This window comes from Anabrus simplex, chromosome 4, assembly GCF_040414725.1.
Source record: "Anabrus simplex isolate iqAnaSimp1 chromosome 4, ASM4041472v1, whole genome shotgun sequence".
NCBI lineage: Eukaryota > Metazoa > Arthropoda > Insecta > Orthoptera > Tettigoniidae > Anabrus > Anabrus simplex.
In genome coordinates this window covers 304269259-304289275 of record NC_090268.1, presented here as the reverse complement: position 1 = coordinate 304289275, position 20017 = coordinate 304269259, and the positions used below count along the sequence as shown (strand labels likewise).

The 20017-nt window shown below is 38.8% G+C and overlaps 1 protein-coding gene across 5 annotated transcripts in view; it reads right to left on the bottom strand.

Annotated features, from left to right (window-relative positions):
- The window catches only part of LOC136871919 (acyl-coenzyme A diphosphatase NUDT19), a 71199-nt gene that overhangs the window by 46976 nt on the left and 4206 nt on the right, over positions 1-20017 (bottom strand). The window contains exons 3-4 of one of the 5 annotated variants that reach the window (XR_011018047.1): positions 18291-18515; positions 7530-7588 (exon numbers count right to left, since the gene is read on the bottom strand). The exons of 3 other annotated variants lie outside the window; for them this stretch is intronic. Coding sequence is in view for 1 of the 2 variants with exons in the window: in XM_067145646.2 (XP_067001747.2) it covers positions 18496-18515 (20 nt within the window). In the remaining variant the exon portion in view is untranslated. Of the gene's footprint in view, positions 1-7529; positions 7589-16790; positions 18516-20017 lie in introns of those variants that run through there. One more of the 5 variants, XM_067145646.2, reaches the window with a different exon arrangement.

The following is a 20017-nucleotide window of genomic DNA, read 5'->3' as shown; positions in this document are numbered from 1 at the left end:
CAGAAGGCAGAATTATTCAGTCAGCAATATATAAAGATTGTTGGTTACAAGGATAATATCCAGATAGAGAAAGTGACTAATACTAATGAAATATTGAAATTTATATAAAATAACAAAGACATTTACAATAAGATACAAAAGTTGAAAACTAGAAAAACAGCTGGAATTGATAAGATTATATACACTACAGAAAATGGGTTGGGATATAGTACCATATCTTTAATACTTGGTATTTGATTACTGTTTGCATAAAGGAGCTATTTAGTTACAAGTAACTAATCTCGTTTTGTTCCGTATTGAAGATACAATAAGTGAAATTCTTTCTTGAATAAAATTACTGTGTCCACCTACAATTATACTTGTATTGAATAGGTGGACACAGTAATTTTATTCAAGAAAGAATTTTACTTAAAGGAGCTATACCAAATGAATGAAGAGTTGCTACAGAGTAATCCCAGTGTACAAAGAAAGGGTGATAAACACATAACAGGCCAATTACCTTTAATGTGTTGGATATAGGCTATGGAAAAGCATTTTATCTGATTATATAAGACACATTTGTGAAATTACTAACTGGATTTATTGAAGGCAATTTGGGCTTAGGAAAGGTTATTCCACTAAGGCTCAACTTGCAGGTTTCCAGCAAGATATAGCAGATATTCTATATATCTAATGGGCTGTATCACTATTGACCTATTCAAAGCTTTTGATAGAGCACATCATGGGAGACTACTGATGAAAATGAGGCCTATTGGGCTAGACAAAAGAGGTGGCTGAAAGGGTGGCTACATTTCTAGTAAACAGAACTCAGAGAATTAGACTAGAGTACGTGAAGCATTATCTGATACTGTAATTAGACAGTAGGTTCGAACCCCACTGTCGGCAGCCCTGAAAATGGTTTTCCGTGGTTTCCCATTTTTACACCAGGCAAATGCTAGGGCTGTACCTTAATTAAGGCCAAGGCCGCTTCCTTCCAACTCCTAGCCCTTCCCTCTCCCATCGTCGCCATAAGACCTATCTGTGTCGGTGCGACGTAAAGCAACTAGCGATACTGTAATTATTAAAAGGAGTCCTGCAAGGCAGTTGGCCTATTATTGGACTTGTATGTTTTCTTATGTATTTAAATGATATGAAGAGTTGCAATAGTAGCCCAGTGTACAATATAATATCAATCATCTACATTGTCCTTTGGTCACTGTCGAATATCTTAATTACTGTTGAATGACTCGCTAAGCTTGCTATCTCTACTGCCATGCAAAATCCTGGCACCTACTGGCTTAACCTTACTGTATTTAATCATTTAATCAACATCATAGGACCATATGAAATCATTATCTAAGAATGAACTCTAACTATTCAAGTTCTTAATTAATTACAGTATTATCTAAGATCCTAAGATTCTCCCTTCAATGAAATGCCATTCACTTCTTAACTTAATTCACAGAATTTATCATTACAGCATTATTCTCCACTTAAAACCTTGGATAATATCAACATGGGATAATTATTGAGGGTATTCCTAATCTTATATATTTACAGTATTTGCAATATATGAATATAGTGAACACTATCTGTCTTGTCGTTTACCTGTGTCGGTTGGCTATGTCTTCATTATATTACTCTACTTCCATGATGTGATGTCTTTTCATGTCAATGCTTCCTATGCAAGATCCTGACTAAATTAAACGTCTTCTTCATATTTATTTTATCATTTCCGTACCTAATTCATATAAATTCTTCTCGACAATTTATTATTTACTTCATTATAACCGGCATATCATTTATTTCATTCATAGCATCTTCATAACGTAACCATTTCTATTATATCTTGTAACCTTTACTCGTAAACACATTTCCCACAACATATTTTCTTCCATTGAAAACATTTTCACTTCACTGGATCGCATCTCATTTCCCACGATGACATTAACTTCGTAGCATATTGTATTACTCCTTTCCGTTTCTGCATCGACTAAGAATAACATTCGCAGCATATCTCTTCTATATCATGTTATTATGAAGATCAACAACACATTAGGTTACTTGACCCTCCTACAATATTCATTTCTATACATATGCTGTAGTAACTCTACTCATTTCTGCTATCAGTAATAAATTCTTCATAGCTAACACATTGCATTCAATACACACTATCACTTCTCTGAATCGAGGTATATCGATCTTAACATATCTTAACTTTGAGAACTCGATCTTCACACTCCACTTCATTAATCCTGATGAAATCATATTTACACACTTGTATATAATATTCATCACACAACATCTTAAGTCAATTTAATTAAGAACTATACTATAGTAAACTTAGCTTGTCATTCTCGGGTTTATGACGAATGCGTAGCCATCCAGGCTACCGCTGCTGCGCTTGGCCGGCTGGATCCTATAGATCGGATGGTCTCCCATTCTACATCAGGTTGGTTGGTTCATCTGGGACACCAGGTTGGTTGGACGGGCCATTGCATACTCATCCCAAATCGGTCCACTGCAGATCTAGCAGCACATAATGTCGGGCTTCATTTTTGCGCTTAGCTGTATAGAATATAAATAAGTTTTGAATGAGTTCATAAAGAAGTTTTCAAAATCTCAGTAGTCTATTCGAGTTTTTCTATATGTCTGATGGTAATTATGACTGCTTTCAACTACGTTCTATGAAATTATCTACTGATCAAATATCAGTTCTGCCTTAAATCAATAGAGAATTCAGATTATCTTTCTGCTTCTCTGACATTCTCTCTATTAATCTTCTTTCTTCTTGAAATTCTCTTTTATTTATTAGGCATTTCTTTTTCTTCGTCAGCGATCAATATTCCGATCCTTGTCTGACCAGTCGCCTTGCCTGCTACGCCTACCTCTTCTCATTTTAAATTATACTACTGCTCTTTTGTAATGAATACGTAACATCTTGCTATATTTTCATTTTCCAAACAGTTATCTGCAGACTATCTTATTCGTATTCAGCCAATTTCGTTGCGATCCTCCATAGATGATGCCCACGTCAAGCTTCCAATCTTTTGCAGTTAGTTGTGTAATAATACATATATTTTTTTTATCTTGTTTTTTTCAAACATTCCACTAAGCATTTCAATGTTCTAATCTTCCACCGCCTTCGTAATTATGCTCTACTTTCCCGAGATCGGCCCCCTATGAACTTCTGAATCACAGTTTGCTTAGCATGAATTTCGTCTCGCGTGGTCTATACATCTTTTGACGCCATTTTATAACGCGGCGGAAAATGCAATGTTACACTGTGAACAGTGCAAATAAAATTCATCAGGACCAGATTATGGAATTCCCTGCCCACTCAGGTCAGAGAAAATAGCTTTTTATAAAGATTTATGGTTGCCTGCTGAGGACGGCAGACTGAATGGTTGAAGTATGAATGAGTGTGTGCCTGAGGATTAGAAGGTTTTAAGAGCATTTTAGTAATAGAACCTATGCAATAATGTTTCATTATAGCTGTAGGAAAATCACATTAGATTATTCATTCTTCCTCTTCTTTCAGTTTTATGACCACATAAGACCACTTTAGTCAGTCCATTAACCAAGTCTCTTTGCAGGGACTGTTCGGACCTTGCGGTCTTCCCAGTACATTTTCATGTGTTCCGATCTTCGTGCCCTTACTGGTGTTGAAAATATTTGTGTTCCGAACTTCTTTCTTGCGAGTGTGAAGTAAATCATTTTGTTCTTTATTTTTATCATAATAATCTTTATTGGTTTTTACTCCCCACTGACCACTTTTATGGTTTTCAGAGATGCCGAGGCACCAGAATTTAGTCCTGCAGTTCTTTTACATGCCAGCAAATCTACCAACACGAGGCTGATGTATTTGAGCATCTTCAAATACCACCGGACTGAGCCAGGACCGAACATGCCAAGTTAGGGTTAGAAGGCCAGTACCACGACCGTCTGAGCCACTCAGCCCAACAACCCCATTTTTTGTGTGTTTAATTTTATCTTACAAGAAAAACAATTAACTATAATGGTCAACAGGAAACCACCCCAGTGACAATATTTCCAGGAAGTTACTATAGAAAGAGAGAGAATAAATCACTAGTCCCGGGCAGCCCTTAAGTGGGCAAGGAGTGCTAAGAATCCCCCGGTTTAACATAATTAAAAATCAACTACGTATAGCTACATGGAACGTTAGAAGTTTATGTGCAGTTGGAAAGCTGGACAATATGATTCAAGAAGCCAGGCGATTGAAAATGAACATCTTAGGAATCAATGAGCTACGCTGGCCAGGTTCTGGATTGTGTCGCCATGAACATAGCACACTCTACTACTCTGGCAGGGACCCACAAGACCGCAATCACTGGAATGGAGTAGGTGTGTTCGTTTCGGCGAACTATGTCAGATATGTCAAAAACTTCATACCAATCTCTGACCGTATAATGCTGTTACAGATGCAGAGTCAGCCCTTTAATGTAAGCATTATACAAGTATATGCTCCAACAGCGGACACAAAACATGACGATGTTGATGAGTTCTATGATATGCTGAATAAGGTGTGTAAAGAACTCAACAGGACTGACAATAATAATATCAGGAGATTTCAATGCCAAAATTGGGCAAGGTAGAAAGTCTATTCCAATTCTGCCAAGAGCAAGATCTAGTTGTTTGTTTGGTTCGAACTTCATAAACGGCACCTCTACACATGGATTTTACCACCAGAAAATGAAACAGGAAGACCAATCAGGAATCAGATTGATTATATTCTGGTTAACAAAAGATTTAGAAATATTGTCAAACGAGCAACAACGCATCCTGGAGGAGGTATTGGGTCTGACCATGTGCCATTAGTGGCAGATATCAGATCGAAATTGAAAACCACCACATCAAAGCAAGTGTCCAGCAAGTTTGATGTTACCAAATTGCGAGATGGTACAATTAAAAAAGCAGTAATACAAGGCCTGAACAACAAAATGCAAACCAACAATAGCAACAATGACAACAGTACAGAATATCAATGGAAAATATTACATGATACACTGTTAAAAGTCTGTAAGGATCATCTTACATCAACAAGGCAAAAGAAGCAGAGATGAATAACTGATGAAATACTTGATCTAATGGAATGGAGAAGACAAGAAAAGGGCAAAGAAGACAGCTACCGACAGACACAAAGGGAGATTAAGAAGAAAATCAGATTAGCCAAGGAAAGATGGATGACAATGAACTGTGAAGAAATAGAAGAACTAAATATAGACCATGATAGTTTCAATTTATACAAGAAAGTAAAAGAGATAGCTGGGCTGTACAGAAAACAGACGCCAATGACTTGACTCTCTTTGATGACACCAGCAAACCCATCCTAGATGAACAAAAAATCATACAGACCTGGACAGAATACATAAACGAATTGTTCAGTGATGACAGGGGTGAAATTGTGTACTTACACAATGCAAAAGGTCCAAAAATAACAAAAGAAGAAATATTACATTCCCTCACAATATCACCTAGTGGTAAAGCAGTAGGTCCAGACCAGATACCAGCTGAGGTTCTAAAACTAATAACTGAAGAGAATGATGACCAAATTGCTAAACTTCTCAATACAATTTATGATACTGGAATAATCTCAGAGGACTGGTTGCAATCGACATTCATCGCAATACCTAAAAATTCTCATCCAATGTAATGCAGTGACTACCGTCTCATTAGTCTGATGAGTCATATGCTAAAAGCATTCTTACGTATAATACACGCACGCATTAGAATCAAGTGCAAAATAGACTTGGATGACAACCAAATGGGTTTCAGAAATGCCTTTGGCACACGAGACGCCTTATTCAGTGTCAATGTCCTGCTCCAAAAATGCCGCCAACTACACAAAGATGTATTTGCATGTTTCATTGACTACGAGAAAGCTTTTGATAGAGTGAAACATGAAAAATGAATAGAAATTCTCCAATGAAAACATCTCAATGGAAAAGACATATGCATCATACAGAATTTCTATTGGGGTCAACAAGCAACAGTCAAAATCAACCAAAACATCAGATGTGAAAATCAGAAGGGGGGTATGCCAAGGTTGTATACTCTCGCCGCTCCTTTTTAATATCTATTCTGACATCATTTTTAAAGAAGCCTTGCATGATGTTGAACTGGGTGTGAAAGTAAATGGTATTTTTATCAATAATATTAGATATGCAGATGACACTCTGATTCTGTACAACAATATAGAAGGCCTTCAAGAACTCCTGAACAGAATCCATGTCAAAGGTTTACAGTATGGTCTCAATATAAATGTAGCAAAAACTAAGTTAATGGTATTTAGCAGAAATAGTATTGCAAATGTCACCTTGTCATTAAACAACCGTAAAATAGAACAAGTCGACCAGTTCAAGTACCTCGGCAGCATAATAACAGACAGTATGGATCCAGATAAGGAAATCAGATGCAGAATTGAGAACGCTAGAGCTGCATTTTGCAGGATGAGCTCTTTATTCTGTAATAATCATCTGAATCTGAAGCTCGGACAGAGATTAATGAAGTGCTACATCTGGTCAGTTCTGTTATATGGAGCAGAACATGGACCTTTAAAGCCACAAGTATCAAACGACTTGCCGCCTTTGAAATGTGGTTGCACAGAAGAATGCTTAGAATACCCTCGACAGATATGTTAACAAACGAAGTCCTAAGGAGAGCTAGGATGAAGCAAGAACTAATAACAATTATAAAAGTTCACAAAATAGCTTATCTAGGCCACATATTAAGAGGAAACAAATATGGCCTCATAAAACTCATTCTCCAGGGTAAAATAGAGGGCAAACGGCAAGTTGGCAGACCTGAGATAACATGGTTACACAACATCAAGCAGTGGACCAGTATTGAGACAACTGAGAGACTCTTCCGACTGGCAGAAGACAAAAACTTTCTCCAGAGTAATCGCCGACGTCTGGGCAACCAGATATGGCACTTGAAGAAGATTCAATACATTTTTACTGTGTAAATATTACATTACATCTCTCTTGGTGGTATTAGTTTCGGTCATGAGTGACCATCATCACCACCACCACCATTGGACAAGACTTACAGAAACTACTAAAGTGTATAGGCACAAGTTGACATTGTAAAAGTGAATCATCAGATCAACTGTGATAATACTGTACAAACATTCCAAATTCACATTAAGGTATTAAAATTGAAGACAATTAAAATGTTTTTCTTATGCGAGTTCAAGCTGCCTTCGCTGGTGGGACCTAGTGTTTTCAGTGCACCGAGTCTTCTGATATAGCCTAGAGCAATTTTGTTACTTTCATTGACCTGTCTCAGTCTTACCCTTGGCTTTGACAAGATGAAAGTGACTGAGGTATGAGCAAAGCTAGTAATGTCATTCCTTATGCAGCCAGTCCCTGCTATGAATGGTGTGGAAATGTTGCTCATAGGGTCGGCTGGTGAATGCATTACAGTGGGCTTGCCAAACTGATACGTAATAACTTCGGGCTCAGTGAGGAAAGCAATGGAAAACTACCTCCTCATTTAGCTCGTACGCCTCTTCATTGATGCCTAGGCCATCTTTGACAGCTGATGGTGGAGCTGTTGAAGATCCAACCAGCCTTAGGGCTGAGGACTGAACAAACATACATACAAGTTCAAGAAATTGTCCAAAAATATTTTTTGTACAAGTTAACAACATGCCAAAGTCATCATTTCTTATACTTCCCATGCATGAGGTTAAAGCAGCACTCAAATAGAGCAACCAAAGGCCTTAGAAATAAGAAATTAGATTGTAAGTATAGTCCTTGTAAGGTTCCTCTGTTAGAAATGGAGCTTCATGTGGTAAAGTTAAATAGAAGTGGCACATGAATAACATATCTTGCCACGCTTTTCAACTGGAGATACTGTATACTTCATAGCCTATGATCAGTTTTGAAGTGCAAATTTTATCACAGACACAACCACCTTATAGGAATGGTCTGATTAAAGCTACACCTGTGTGACATTTTTGCTCGAGCTGTAATGTATTGAGTATAGAGGAGTAAATGAGTTGCAGGATTGTGAGCGAACGAAGGGGACTTAACGTAGTGAGATGGACAGCAGACAATAGTATGAATGTCGTTGCCAGCGGCCGCTACTCGTTTCCGAGAATACGTTTTTCCCCTGCAATTCTTCTTAAAGTCTGTTGGCTCTGTGGAGATATCACTGATGACTGATCAAGCCAATCTTTGCATGAAACATGCAGCCACACAGGTCACATCTAAAGGTGGGTGGAGGACACAGTTGGATCTGACGTATCTTTCGCTTTTCATGGGTTTCAATTTCTTGTTTGCGACGTGCCTGCTCAAACGGTGAGACACCTTCTGCAGTAACTTTGCGCCAAAGAACACTATTTTGTGCAGTTGTTGCCCAGGTGTTAGCATTAATGTTGGTACTATTCATAGTCTTCTTACGCTGGTCTTTATAACGTTTCAAAAGAGCACCTTGAGGCCTTCTGCCATAACTAATCTCACCATAGAGAAGTTGTTTACACAGTCTGCTATTATTCATACATTGGATGTGACCAGCCCATCTAAGCCGAAGAGTGTTGATGAAGGCTTCTATGCTGTTCATATGCGCCTTGTCAAGAACTGCCACATTGCTTATGTAGTCATCCCATTTGATGTTCAAGATGGATCTTAGTTTCTGCTGATGAAAGCGTTCTATTTCTTTATGTCACGATGATAAAAGTGTCCAGGTTTCACATCCATACAGTAATGCTGTTATGACTACAGCTCGGTACTCTATCAGTTTGGTATATATTTTGAGATCCTTATTCAAGAAAACTCTGAGTTGCAGAGTATGAATGTAAATGGGATGAAAAGCCAAATTGTAAGTTTCACCGAATGGAAAAGTCCTTTTAGTTTTAATTATTGTGTTGATGGAGTGATAGTACCTCATGGGGAACAATGTAAGTACCTAGGTGTTAATATAAGGAATGACCTTCATTAACGAGGTAGTTTAAGAAAGGTTACAGATCTTTTCACATGGTTATGAGAGTATTTAGGGGTCATTGTAAGGACGTAATAGAGAGGGCGTATAAGTCTCTGGTAAGACTGCAGTTAAGAGTATGGCTCCAGTGTATAATATGAAGATAAAGTTGGAATTCAAGAGGACAGATTGGGGGCAAATATTCGTTTACAGGACGATGAGTAAGGGACTGGAATAAATTATCAAGGGAAATGTTTGATACATTTCCAAGTTCGTTGAAAATATTTAAGAAAAAGCCAGGTAAACAATTGTAAATAAACGTAAATATGAGGTAAACAATTGATAGAGAATCTGCCACCTGGGCGACAGACCTTTGCAGATATTGATGACTGACAATGTTTTCACAACATCAAAAGCATGTTAGGTAGAGTGTAACATAACATTATAGGAGACAAAATAAAAGAAGAAAAAATAATCCTTATTGTGGACATAAGCATCTTTCAGTACTGGAAACATGGAACTGCTAACTGCACCTCCATTTTTCGAGTCTTGGACAAGGGTCCAGGGTTGTTGAGAGGAATTATCATTAGGCTGTGGATTTATGTGTAATTGCCTACTTTTAATTCTCCTCCAGGTATAATTCTGCTTATATGCAACTTTTTTGGGTATTTTCTAAATTAGTTTTGACAGACTGAAGAACCTGACAGTTATAAATTAACTGAATCAAAACTGGAAAATGGAAGTTCCATGCTTCCATTTTCTCTACCTTGACTTCAGTGCAAGTGCCACGAGGGAGAAACTGTATTGGGTTACGCGAGGCAGTGAAGGAAACACTGTGTACAACATAGTCAGCAGATTGCTAGTGCAAAGACTTGAGCTGCAACAACACTAACATTGAACTCTTTGACAGGAGGAGCGAGTGTCATAGCGAGACTATCCTGTCAGTAAACATAACCTTGTAGTCAGAACTGTTTGGGAGATAAACTATTCTGTTCGACGACAGAGTTTGAGGGGGCTGTGTTTGAATCCTGGAGCTACACATCCACGTGAACTAAACATTGCATCACTCAACGCGACTACTGTATCGTGGGCACAGAGAAGTCACGAGAGAAGTCGACGCAGAAGATTGAAGAAATCTTCAATCAAAAGCTAAGTAACTACAAAGTTTGTACAGTACGATCTTATTCTATTATAGAATGCAACTGAACTGGATAGTCTAGGACTGAGAGAGACTATCTAACCAAGAACTAAAATTGTATCTGTACAAAGAGTTTCATGTTCCTTAATTGTATAATTTGTAAATGTATATCTATTCAATACAGGTGACGGGAAAAGTGTGTGTGTGATATTATTTTACGATTGAGCTCCCGAAAATCCGAATCCAAGTCCCCAGGCTGCTGAATGCTTAGTATCACGACACATCTTTAGTGCCTAAAAATCTACAGCATGATTATCAATAATATTGAGAAACAGCCAACTGAAACAACCTGTGAAATGACTGCTACCAGCTGCTCATGTGTTAAGCCAGAAATGAAAAAATAATTGTTGAAAGAAAGCTGGTATCTCATCCTGTGAGACGGAAAACAAGTGTAGAGACCAGTTTGGTTGAAGAGAAGAACAATCCGTTGACATCAGTTTTGACAAGTCACAGTGTTCAATTGGGGAAGAATATTCCTCCTGCAGAAGAAAATATTAACGCTGAAATTAAAGACAATCCCAACACTGGAGAGGACGACGATGAAGAGCTGGGGGAACAAGAGTATTAACTGCAGAAGAGGCAGTTGCAGCAAGCAAATCACTACAGTAGTTCCTGTTCACTGTCCTTAACATACCAGGAGACCATTTACTAGCTCAAGATTACATAAGGTCTTTGTGTGTGTCAATTTCAATATCATAAGTATAAAAATAAACTACCATGACTGATCAAGTTGTTCTTCCTGATTGAACTTTTTGTTATGTATCTTATGTACAGGTTACCAACATTTCGGATGCATTTTAGTAATCTTATACTGTGAAGGGTGGTGAATATTTGTTTGTGTGATATCCTACTTACATAGGTGGTTTGAAAAGTTCTCGGAATGTACTAGAATTAAGTATCTTACCTTGGTGGAACTGCTTTTATTTTTCAACATAGTCTCCCAGTAGACTAATGCATTTGGTCCAGCGATGTTCCAATGCCTTGATCCTATCTCGAAAATGAGATTCCTCCAGGTCTGCAAAATACCTCTCCAATTCGGCTGTCAGTTCTTCCCTTGTAGAAAATCTCCGTCCACCGAGGAAAATTTTCAGCTTGTGGAAGAGATGAAAGTCTGATGTTGCCAAATCAGGTGAATAAGGTGGATGTGGCAACAATTCGTACCCCAGTTCATGAAGTTTTGCCATGGCAATAACACTTGTGTGCAGCGGAGCATTGTCTTGATGAAAGATGACCTTTTTCCTTGCCAAACCAGGCCTTGTTTCGCGTATCTTTTCCTGTATTTGGTCTAGGAGGTTTGCATAGTATTGCCCCATAATTGTTTGGCCAGTAGGAAGATTAATCTATCAGCAGAATGCCTTTTGCATCCCAGAAAACTGAGGCCGAATGCACTGCCTTTGCTTTCTTTGGTGGTGGTGGTGAATCAGCATGTTTCCACTGCTTTGACTGCTGTTTTGTCTCTGGGGTATAGTAGTGGACCCAAGTTTCATCTGTAGTCACGAACCGGTGCAAAAAAATCTTGTTAGTTGCACCGAAAACAGGCCAGACTTTGTTCGGACATTTCCAATCTGGTGCATTTATTGTCCAATGTCAAGAGCCGCGGCACCCATCTTGCGGATAATTTTTTCATACTCAATTCTTCGGTTAAAATATAATATACCCATTCAGAAGACATCCCTACAGCTTCAGCAATCTCCTGCACTTTCAGTCGACGATCCTCCATGACCATTTTATGCACTTTTGCAATAAATTCTGGGGTCGTAACACTTTTTGGCCGTCCACTACGCGGATCATCATCCAAGCTCTCCCGACCAAATTTAAACTCGCTGGTCCACTTGGTAACAGTTGAAAATAAAGGAGCAGAACCCCCCAGTGTGTTTTGAAAGTCGGCATGAATTTCCTTTGCTTTCATACCTTTCTTTACAAAGTATTTAATCACTGCTCGAATCTCCGTTTTTTCCATTGTCACAAATCACTACGCGGGAACAACAACAAAGAGTCGTCACTACCACACTCCTGCAGCTAGAGCACTGACGCGCCACATGTTCACTCACAAAGGATGTGTGATTATTGCGCGGAAACCTCGTTGCTCTAGCACTGACATCTAACGGTGATTCCGAGAACTTTTCAAACCATCCTCGTATAGATTAGGAACAATCGTGAGAAGTTCGACAGCATGGTACATATTTGTCTTGTGATAGTCTAGTTATGAATGATAAGAATAAAGTTGCAAAACTGCTTGCAAATGAAGATAAAACTAAATTCCTTCAAGAAGTGGATAGGCATCCACATCCTAAGCACATACAGGTGTGAATGTTAAAACCTGCACCTTCCACTCACGTCTGTCTGAATCAATGCTGTGTATTGCCGTAGTGTTGTTGCGTTTAAGATAGCAGCCAAAATCATTCTCTCATACATGGACAGAAAAAATGCTTAGTAACCTACTGGTCCAAAATATAATTCAACACAGTTGAAGATTGCGGATTTGTTTTCAAAAGAATTGCAATAATATTGTTGTTACTTTTTAGGCTCCAATGCAAAACATTTTTTCTTCCATATTTTCCCCAACTTTTAATATTCTGCTGTTATTTTTATAGGCCTAAGAGGAAAAGTTTTTAGTTACTCTCTCATGTTTTTCATACCTTTTAATACTCTCCTCTCATCTTCAGAAACAGTAGATACTGATTTCACTTTACATTCACAATGTCAAATGGACGCATGTTGAAAAAGTGCAAAGTGATTTCATATATCTATTAGGCATATATCTGTCCCCCTACAAAAATGTCTTAATGAAGTTTTACTCTAATCTGAAACTCACTCTAGGCACTCGCAGACCCAGCAAAGTACGCTCTGGAATTGGCATGTTCTAGGATGAGCCTATCAATGCTGCATCAACTAATAGGTTTTATAACTAGGGCAAGGAATGTGTACCAACAAAATTCAGCCCACGGGGTACCCAGTTCAGCATCCATGTACAATAATGCCCCACAGCAAACTGGACCATTGTCCCTGCAGTTGTGCTTGGCAGGAGGTTTGAGGCAGCTGTCACATTTAATCATTCAGGGTCTCATGGTGAGTCAAGATTAGATAAGGTCTTTGTGTGTATCTATTTCAATAACAAAAGTACAAAAATAAACTACCATAACTGTTTAAGTTCCTTTTAGTACTGTGAAGAGTGGTGAATATTTGAGGTATGATAGCCTACCAATAGATTAGATGTTTACTCCCGTATTTTCCCTGCAATTTAATATTCTATTATTGCTTTTACAGGTGCCAGAGGAGAAGCTTTTTAGAGTTAATCTCTCGTGTTTTTCTGATGTTTAATGCTCTCCCCTCATCTTCATAACTGTAGACACGGCTATTACTTGACATTTTTCTTGTTTAGAGTCCTTCAGTGCACACCTAGCTTGAAAGTTGAATTAAAATATTTCCTGTTTGTCTATTTGCCACCATTAAACAAAAGAGGAACTACCAAACAACCGTTGCTTAGCCCGAAGGCCTGCAGATTATGACGTGCCGTGTGGTTGGCACAATGAATCCTCTCGGCTGTTATTCTTGGCTTTCTTGATTGGGACCGCAATCTCACCACCAGAGAGTGCCTGAACTACAATCATGTAGGATGAGTGGACCTTGAACCAGCCCTCAGATTCAGGTAAAAATCCCTGACCTGGCCAGGAATCAAGCCCGAAGCCTCCGGCTAAGAGGCAAGCACACTACCCCTACAATGAAGGGCTGCATTTGCTACCATTCCAGTGACCTGAAAACATTTGTGTCCATAGTTCCTGCAGAGTGGAATCTGAAGATACCAGGTGTATGCGTAAGTTTGTACCGGTTTTTGTGGTAAAGAAAACATGTAATTTTCAAGGGAAATTCATTTTCTGTTTATTCAAAATATTGGCCATCGCCCATTCTTCAGGTAAGTTATGAATACCATGCCAGAAAAACTGCTTGTCTTTTGCGACAAACCATTTTCCAACTTTCTCAAAATTGCTGAAGTGCTGCATGGTGAGCGCGTGCCCCATTGATGTGAAAAGGTGATAGTCCGATGGCGCCAGGTCGGGGGAGTACGGCGGGTGCAGAAGGATGTCCCATCCAGGTGATTTCAAGGTGTCTTTCACTGTTTGCTGTGTGAGACGGCGCATTGTCGTGTAACAAAATCACTTTGCCATGTCTTCTGGCCCATTCCGGTTGTCTTTCGATCAATGCATGATTTAAATTAATAATTTGTTGGCGATAGTGTTGTGCATTAAAGGTTTTGCCGGGATTCAAGAGTTCACAGAGTCTTTGCACTTTTGTGGTCTAACAGAGCGCACACAGTCTTTCACATTGAAATCGCCACGTTTAAATTGTTGAAACCATGTCTCAAATGTTCTAATCGATGGAGCGTGTTCACCATATGTTTCTACCAGCAAATGATGACTTTCCACAGCCTTTTTTCTTTTGATTAAATAAAAAAAGCAATGTGTGCCGCAAATATTCTTTTTTCAGGCACAAACATTAACATGATCACTGAACGATACAACACAGACGCTAGTTGGTGGCGGCGATAATAAGGACCCCACAAAGCCTGCAGGGCGGGGGGCCCATGACTGTTTCTTAATTCAGTAGCTGAAGAGTGATTTTTACATACTGATAAAGCTACAATACACAACACAGTATTATTTGTATTACAGAGGATTATTCCAAACTTAGGCCATTGTAGTGCAGAGCTCCTTTCATCAATAGCAGTAGTTATTTTGAAAGCAAGTGGGTTTCCCAGCCTGTTCCAATAATAACTATCCCTTGCTGCCACTCACAACAATTAACAAGGCTTTTGAAGTAATTAGCCAGTTCTGAGAACCCAGTAGTCAGCAAAGATGGATAACAAAGACAGTCTCCTTATTTACACTTTAAATACTGAAGTCTCGAGCCTGTTTATGACTCTTAGCAGCCAGTGTAGGTAAGCAGGCCTAGGACCAACAGTTGAATTGTAAATAGTAGTAAATTATTTGGTCCTATGAGCGATATTATTTCTTAATATTGTGACGGTCAGCGTGTTTTGGTTACTATAACTGGAATATGCATTTCTTGTGTGTGTGTCATATAAATGTATTATTTCAGATTTGAAAACTAAATTGTGTAACTTAATACTATTATTATTTATCATCGCCGTTGCTGTTCATTGTACAGTAATATAATACAACCTTGTACTACGAAATAAACTTGTAACTTTCCTTATTAGGAAACGAGGGACCCACTTTTAAATATTGCGGGAGGGGCCCGAACTTCTTAATGCCATTACTAACGCTAGTGTTTGGCGGACTCAACTTGTGTGTGTTGGTAGGTTAAAACTGATGTGTCAAATTCATTTATATGCTGCGTACTGTTTGCTGGCATCATCTCTTAGTGAAACTGGAAAAAACACCTGGTAGTAGTCCTGAGCAACTGTCAATTGTTGGCAATTGGTGTAAAGCACAATCAGCACTCTGTTTGTTGGAAGTGAATCTAGGCACGTCCTGGCATTTGCTAGTGGTTAAATGTTACTGACAGCACTTCAGTATTGTCCCTCAGGAGAACGTGTTGCACTGGGCACAAGGATGGTTCTCTCTTATTGTTAGCAATTAAGTTTACCTTACATGCTCAGGGAGAGGAGAGGAGCTCTTTCTCTATCAGTCTGTGCACGTCCTGGCTAGCAACAAAAGAAACATTGGTCAAATATTAGAGATGTTAAGCAAAGAGGCTCTTGAATGGAGTGGGGCCATTGTTTTGTAAACAGACCACTGGTCTAATAATAATGGTGGCTACTCTGTGCCCAGCGGGCATACTTAGGGGGAGAAAAAAATAATGTAAAAATGATGTGCACCAATACCTTAAGTAATAGAAGGGAGAGAGAGAGACCCTTTGTGCTTGCCAGGGACCCACCATCCCCCTCCCCTTTTTTTAACAATTGGTTTTACATCACACAGGTAGGTCTTAGGTCGACAGTGGGATAGGAAAGGGGTAGGAGTGAAAAAGAAGCAGTCGTGGCCTTAATTAAGGTACAGCCTGGTGTGAAAATGGGAAACCACAGTGCACCGTTCCCGCGTCCAGGTGAGGATACATGAGTTCCAGACTAGCTCTTGATAAACGATTCTATCTGATTAATGTTGCTGGGTTGTGGGTTCCGCTTGAGAAAGTACGCCGATGGTCAATGGTAAATCTCAACCTACGCAGATGGACGTCTCCAACACGCTATCAGTCGGATACCATACTCGCATGTCGCCATAATTAATCGCAAATTCCAGGTTACTACAGTATTTCAAGTGATTCGTACATGTTGCTAACTAAATCGCAATCAGAAAATGAGTCATTACAGTCTTACATCTAATTCTTATACTAAGTAGGCAGTAAAACAATTATATAGTTTCACTACTCAGCTTTTATTGACTATTCAGTCTAAATATCAAGTAAATGTCATGTAAGATATCGTTAAAAAAATGCTTCGTACAACGTAGACAGCTTCATAATGCTATAAACATCTCCATCAGTTGCAATTACGTTGAAATAAAGAAAAATAGATTTGGAAAAACCCGTAACAAGTAGTTGAAATCTAGGCCATAATCATCGATTCATTGACCCTGGCCTGTTGAAATACTAAGTCATAGTTAAGTAATGTTCGCAGAATCAACTGAAAAAAAAATTAAAATATATAAATCAAATGAAATATATCAAGTAGAGTTGAAAGAATTAGATGCATCCAATTGGTTAAAAAAAATGAAAAGAAAATTATATTTCCTACTATATACATTATTTCAGATTATAGTTTTAAAATAGAATGTAGAACGCAGTGAAATTAGCCAAATAAATAATCCATTAAGATCTGGAATCTCTTCTCACTGAGCTGAATTGCTCCTCAAAGTTACTTAAAAATTCTATTATTTAACCTTTAATTCACATATGACCGGTGAAACGAATGTCACTTTGCTAAACTTAACATCTGTGTCCATACACAGTAGAAAATCGTATGGGAAAGCAATGTCTGTTTTCTGAGGACTTCAGTTGACTCATATGTTTGAAAATCCGGTTGTATATTTCCCTTTCATGTTTCATCAGATCTGATCTCCATATAAGCAAATTCAGGTCCACTCTAAGTCGTAATTGATTTCAAATTAATTCTATCATAAGGCTTATGTGGCTCATTCACTTAATTATTATCTTAATGCATGGTTAAAATTCAATTTAAGTGCGTATCTGGCTGAATGTAGCATTGCCAAGTGTATTTAATTAACTTTCTAACAAATTATACCATAAGTGGAAAAATTGGCATATTAGAAGACTCTACCTTCATCTAAAAATCCATATACGAATGACTAAGTCACCAGTGATGTGTCAAACTGCTCCCATAAAATCAGGAATTAGGTTACCATGTGTGAGAGTACTTGAAAATGGTCATAAATAACACAGTGAAGGCCTAAATATTAACGTTATTAGCCTCTTGGCTCATCTGATGATCCTACATACTCAAATAACATTGTGTTGATGGCATTGAGATCGTATCCTAATCTACTTTGTGTATCTGGGAATACAAACAGCAATTGAAAGCAGTACATTTCAATATATACCTAAGCATGCATAATTTGCACGTACTATCATCTCTCAGAAGACTACTATGACCAACCTTTCAAATAAAAATAAATATCACCATTACAACTTAACATCCGCTTATATTATCACTTCATTCACCATTTATCACTTCAAATATCACGTAATATCCATATCGAGCATTCATCTCATTAAATACGCTGCATATGTGCCATAACCTACACATATAAAAAACATTATCCTTACCGTCATAGTATCAAAGAAAAGTGTATCACAATACTAAGCTGTACTACTATACTTCGTCGTAAACATTCCCTAAATACGATCTCCAAGCTTGCTATTCCGATAAAGCCACCATACATGTATATTGTCATTCATATTATACTCTAACACTTCACTGATAACGATTAAAAAATAACTATTACTTTCTCTCACACCACATTGATAAATTTGCGAACGGCTTTCACTGGTATTTTACGCCTATATATGGGATTAACAGTAACTTCAGATGAATACCTACATCCATGTAATTACACTTCAATATTATATACGCACGCACAATGTCACAAATCATATCACACATAGCCAAAAAATAAAGGTTTCTACTTACGAAAAACGACTCATAGGGGACTTAACTTTGCTTATTGGGCCCTGTTTGCCATCTAGCTATTGGTCATCGGGAATGGTAGGCCTCGCTCCATGGTTCTGCTTTAGGTAATTGGGTCCATCTCGTCTTCTCAGCTGATCTCCAATCCTCCTGGGTCATCAATCTCGTAAAGCGCCACCATAGTCTGAGTAGTCTCTGCCTTGGTCTTTTAGTACATCATAGTGGTCTCTGGTACGTTAAGAACAGAATAATACAATGTATTAGTTAATGTTGTCATGTTGTAATTTATCTTCGTTTTGTACTGTCTATGATATCAGAATAAATGTGCTCTGGGCCGTCTAGTTTCGCTATGACAGTTCTAACTGTGCTACTATTTGTAAACTCTCTCGCTTGCCGAGTGAATGCGATTTTTCCGTGCTTATTAGAATTGCACTTGACAGCTGGTTGGATTCTGCTCTCTACGATGTGCAGTATCAGACAAATATAAAGCTTCCAAGTCCAGCCGTGACGTATACGTTGTACTTGACTTGCTGATTCCCTTTTGCTGGTCTTTAAATTTCGCGCAGTTATTTCAATCTATGCAGTTGACGTTGAGTGGGCTGCCGCGGATTTTATTCTCCGTCAATAGTTGATCTTACAAACAGATAAATTGGCTTATTTCCTTGCTCGACTCCGTCCTATTTGCCGTAGTGCTGAATTGTGTCGAATGTTCTAATGGAAGTTTCTTTTTTCTAATAATTGGTTTAAATAATCCGCTTCTGTCATTCTTTTCTCACAGCCTTCTAAGAATGGTTCTTTCGGTGACTACCGGTTGAAAGGATTATCATTTCGGTTCGTACCGATGTTAGTTGCTTTCACATTGACCTTTTAATGGTTTGAACGCCATTTTTGTTCCTACTGATGCAAATATAGAACGGTGAAATGGCATAACAGAAAACCATTTTTAGGGCTGCCGACAGCAGGGTTCAAACCCACTATTTCCCAGATGCAAGTTCACAGCTGCGCACCCCTAAAGCACGGCCAACTTGCCCGGTCATCCCACCCCTAGCAGAATTCTTACTTATATAGAAGAATTAAAACAGGAACTCTGTAAATCAGCTGAATGCAAGCATTTGCTTTATTCCCATTGGCCGGCCAGGTTTTGTACTTTCTCCGATACAGCTTGCATCGTGTCCAGGTACAGGGGTGCCACCACATTCGGTAAATGTAAGAGAACTACCAATTTGGAAATTGTCATGACGTGTGGAATCCGAGTGTTACATCTGGAACATTATAAAGTTAAGCACAATGGTTTTATCACCAACCAGACCTAAGTTTTGCCACGAGCTGGACCAAACCAATCCAGACCAATGGTGTTGTCAAGTGGGATACCAGGTCTGTGGGCCACTTTGCCGATCTAACCTTGGGGGCTTATGCCCCCAGCCCAATCGTGTTGTAACGTGGAATACTCAAGGCCTACGGGCCACTTTACGGCTCTGATCTGGGGGCTTATGCCCCGAGCCCAATGGTCTTGTCAGAAGCCAGACCTAACCTATACAGACCACTGGTTTTTCACTAGCTGGACTAAACCAATCCAGACCGATGGTGCTGCACACAGGAACACTAGAGGCCTGTGGGTCGCTTCATAAGCCAAACTGGAGGCGAAGCCCCCAGCCCAATGGTGTTGTAACGTGGAATACTCGAGGCCTACGGACTGTTTCACGGCTCTGTCACTGACCAGACCTAACCTG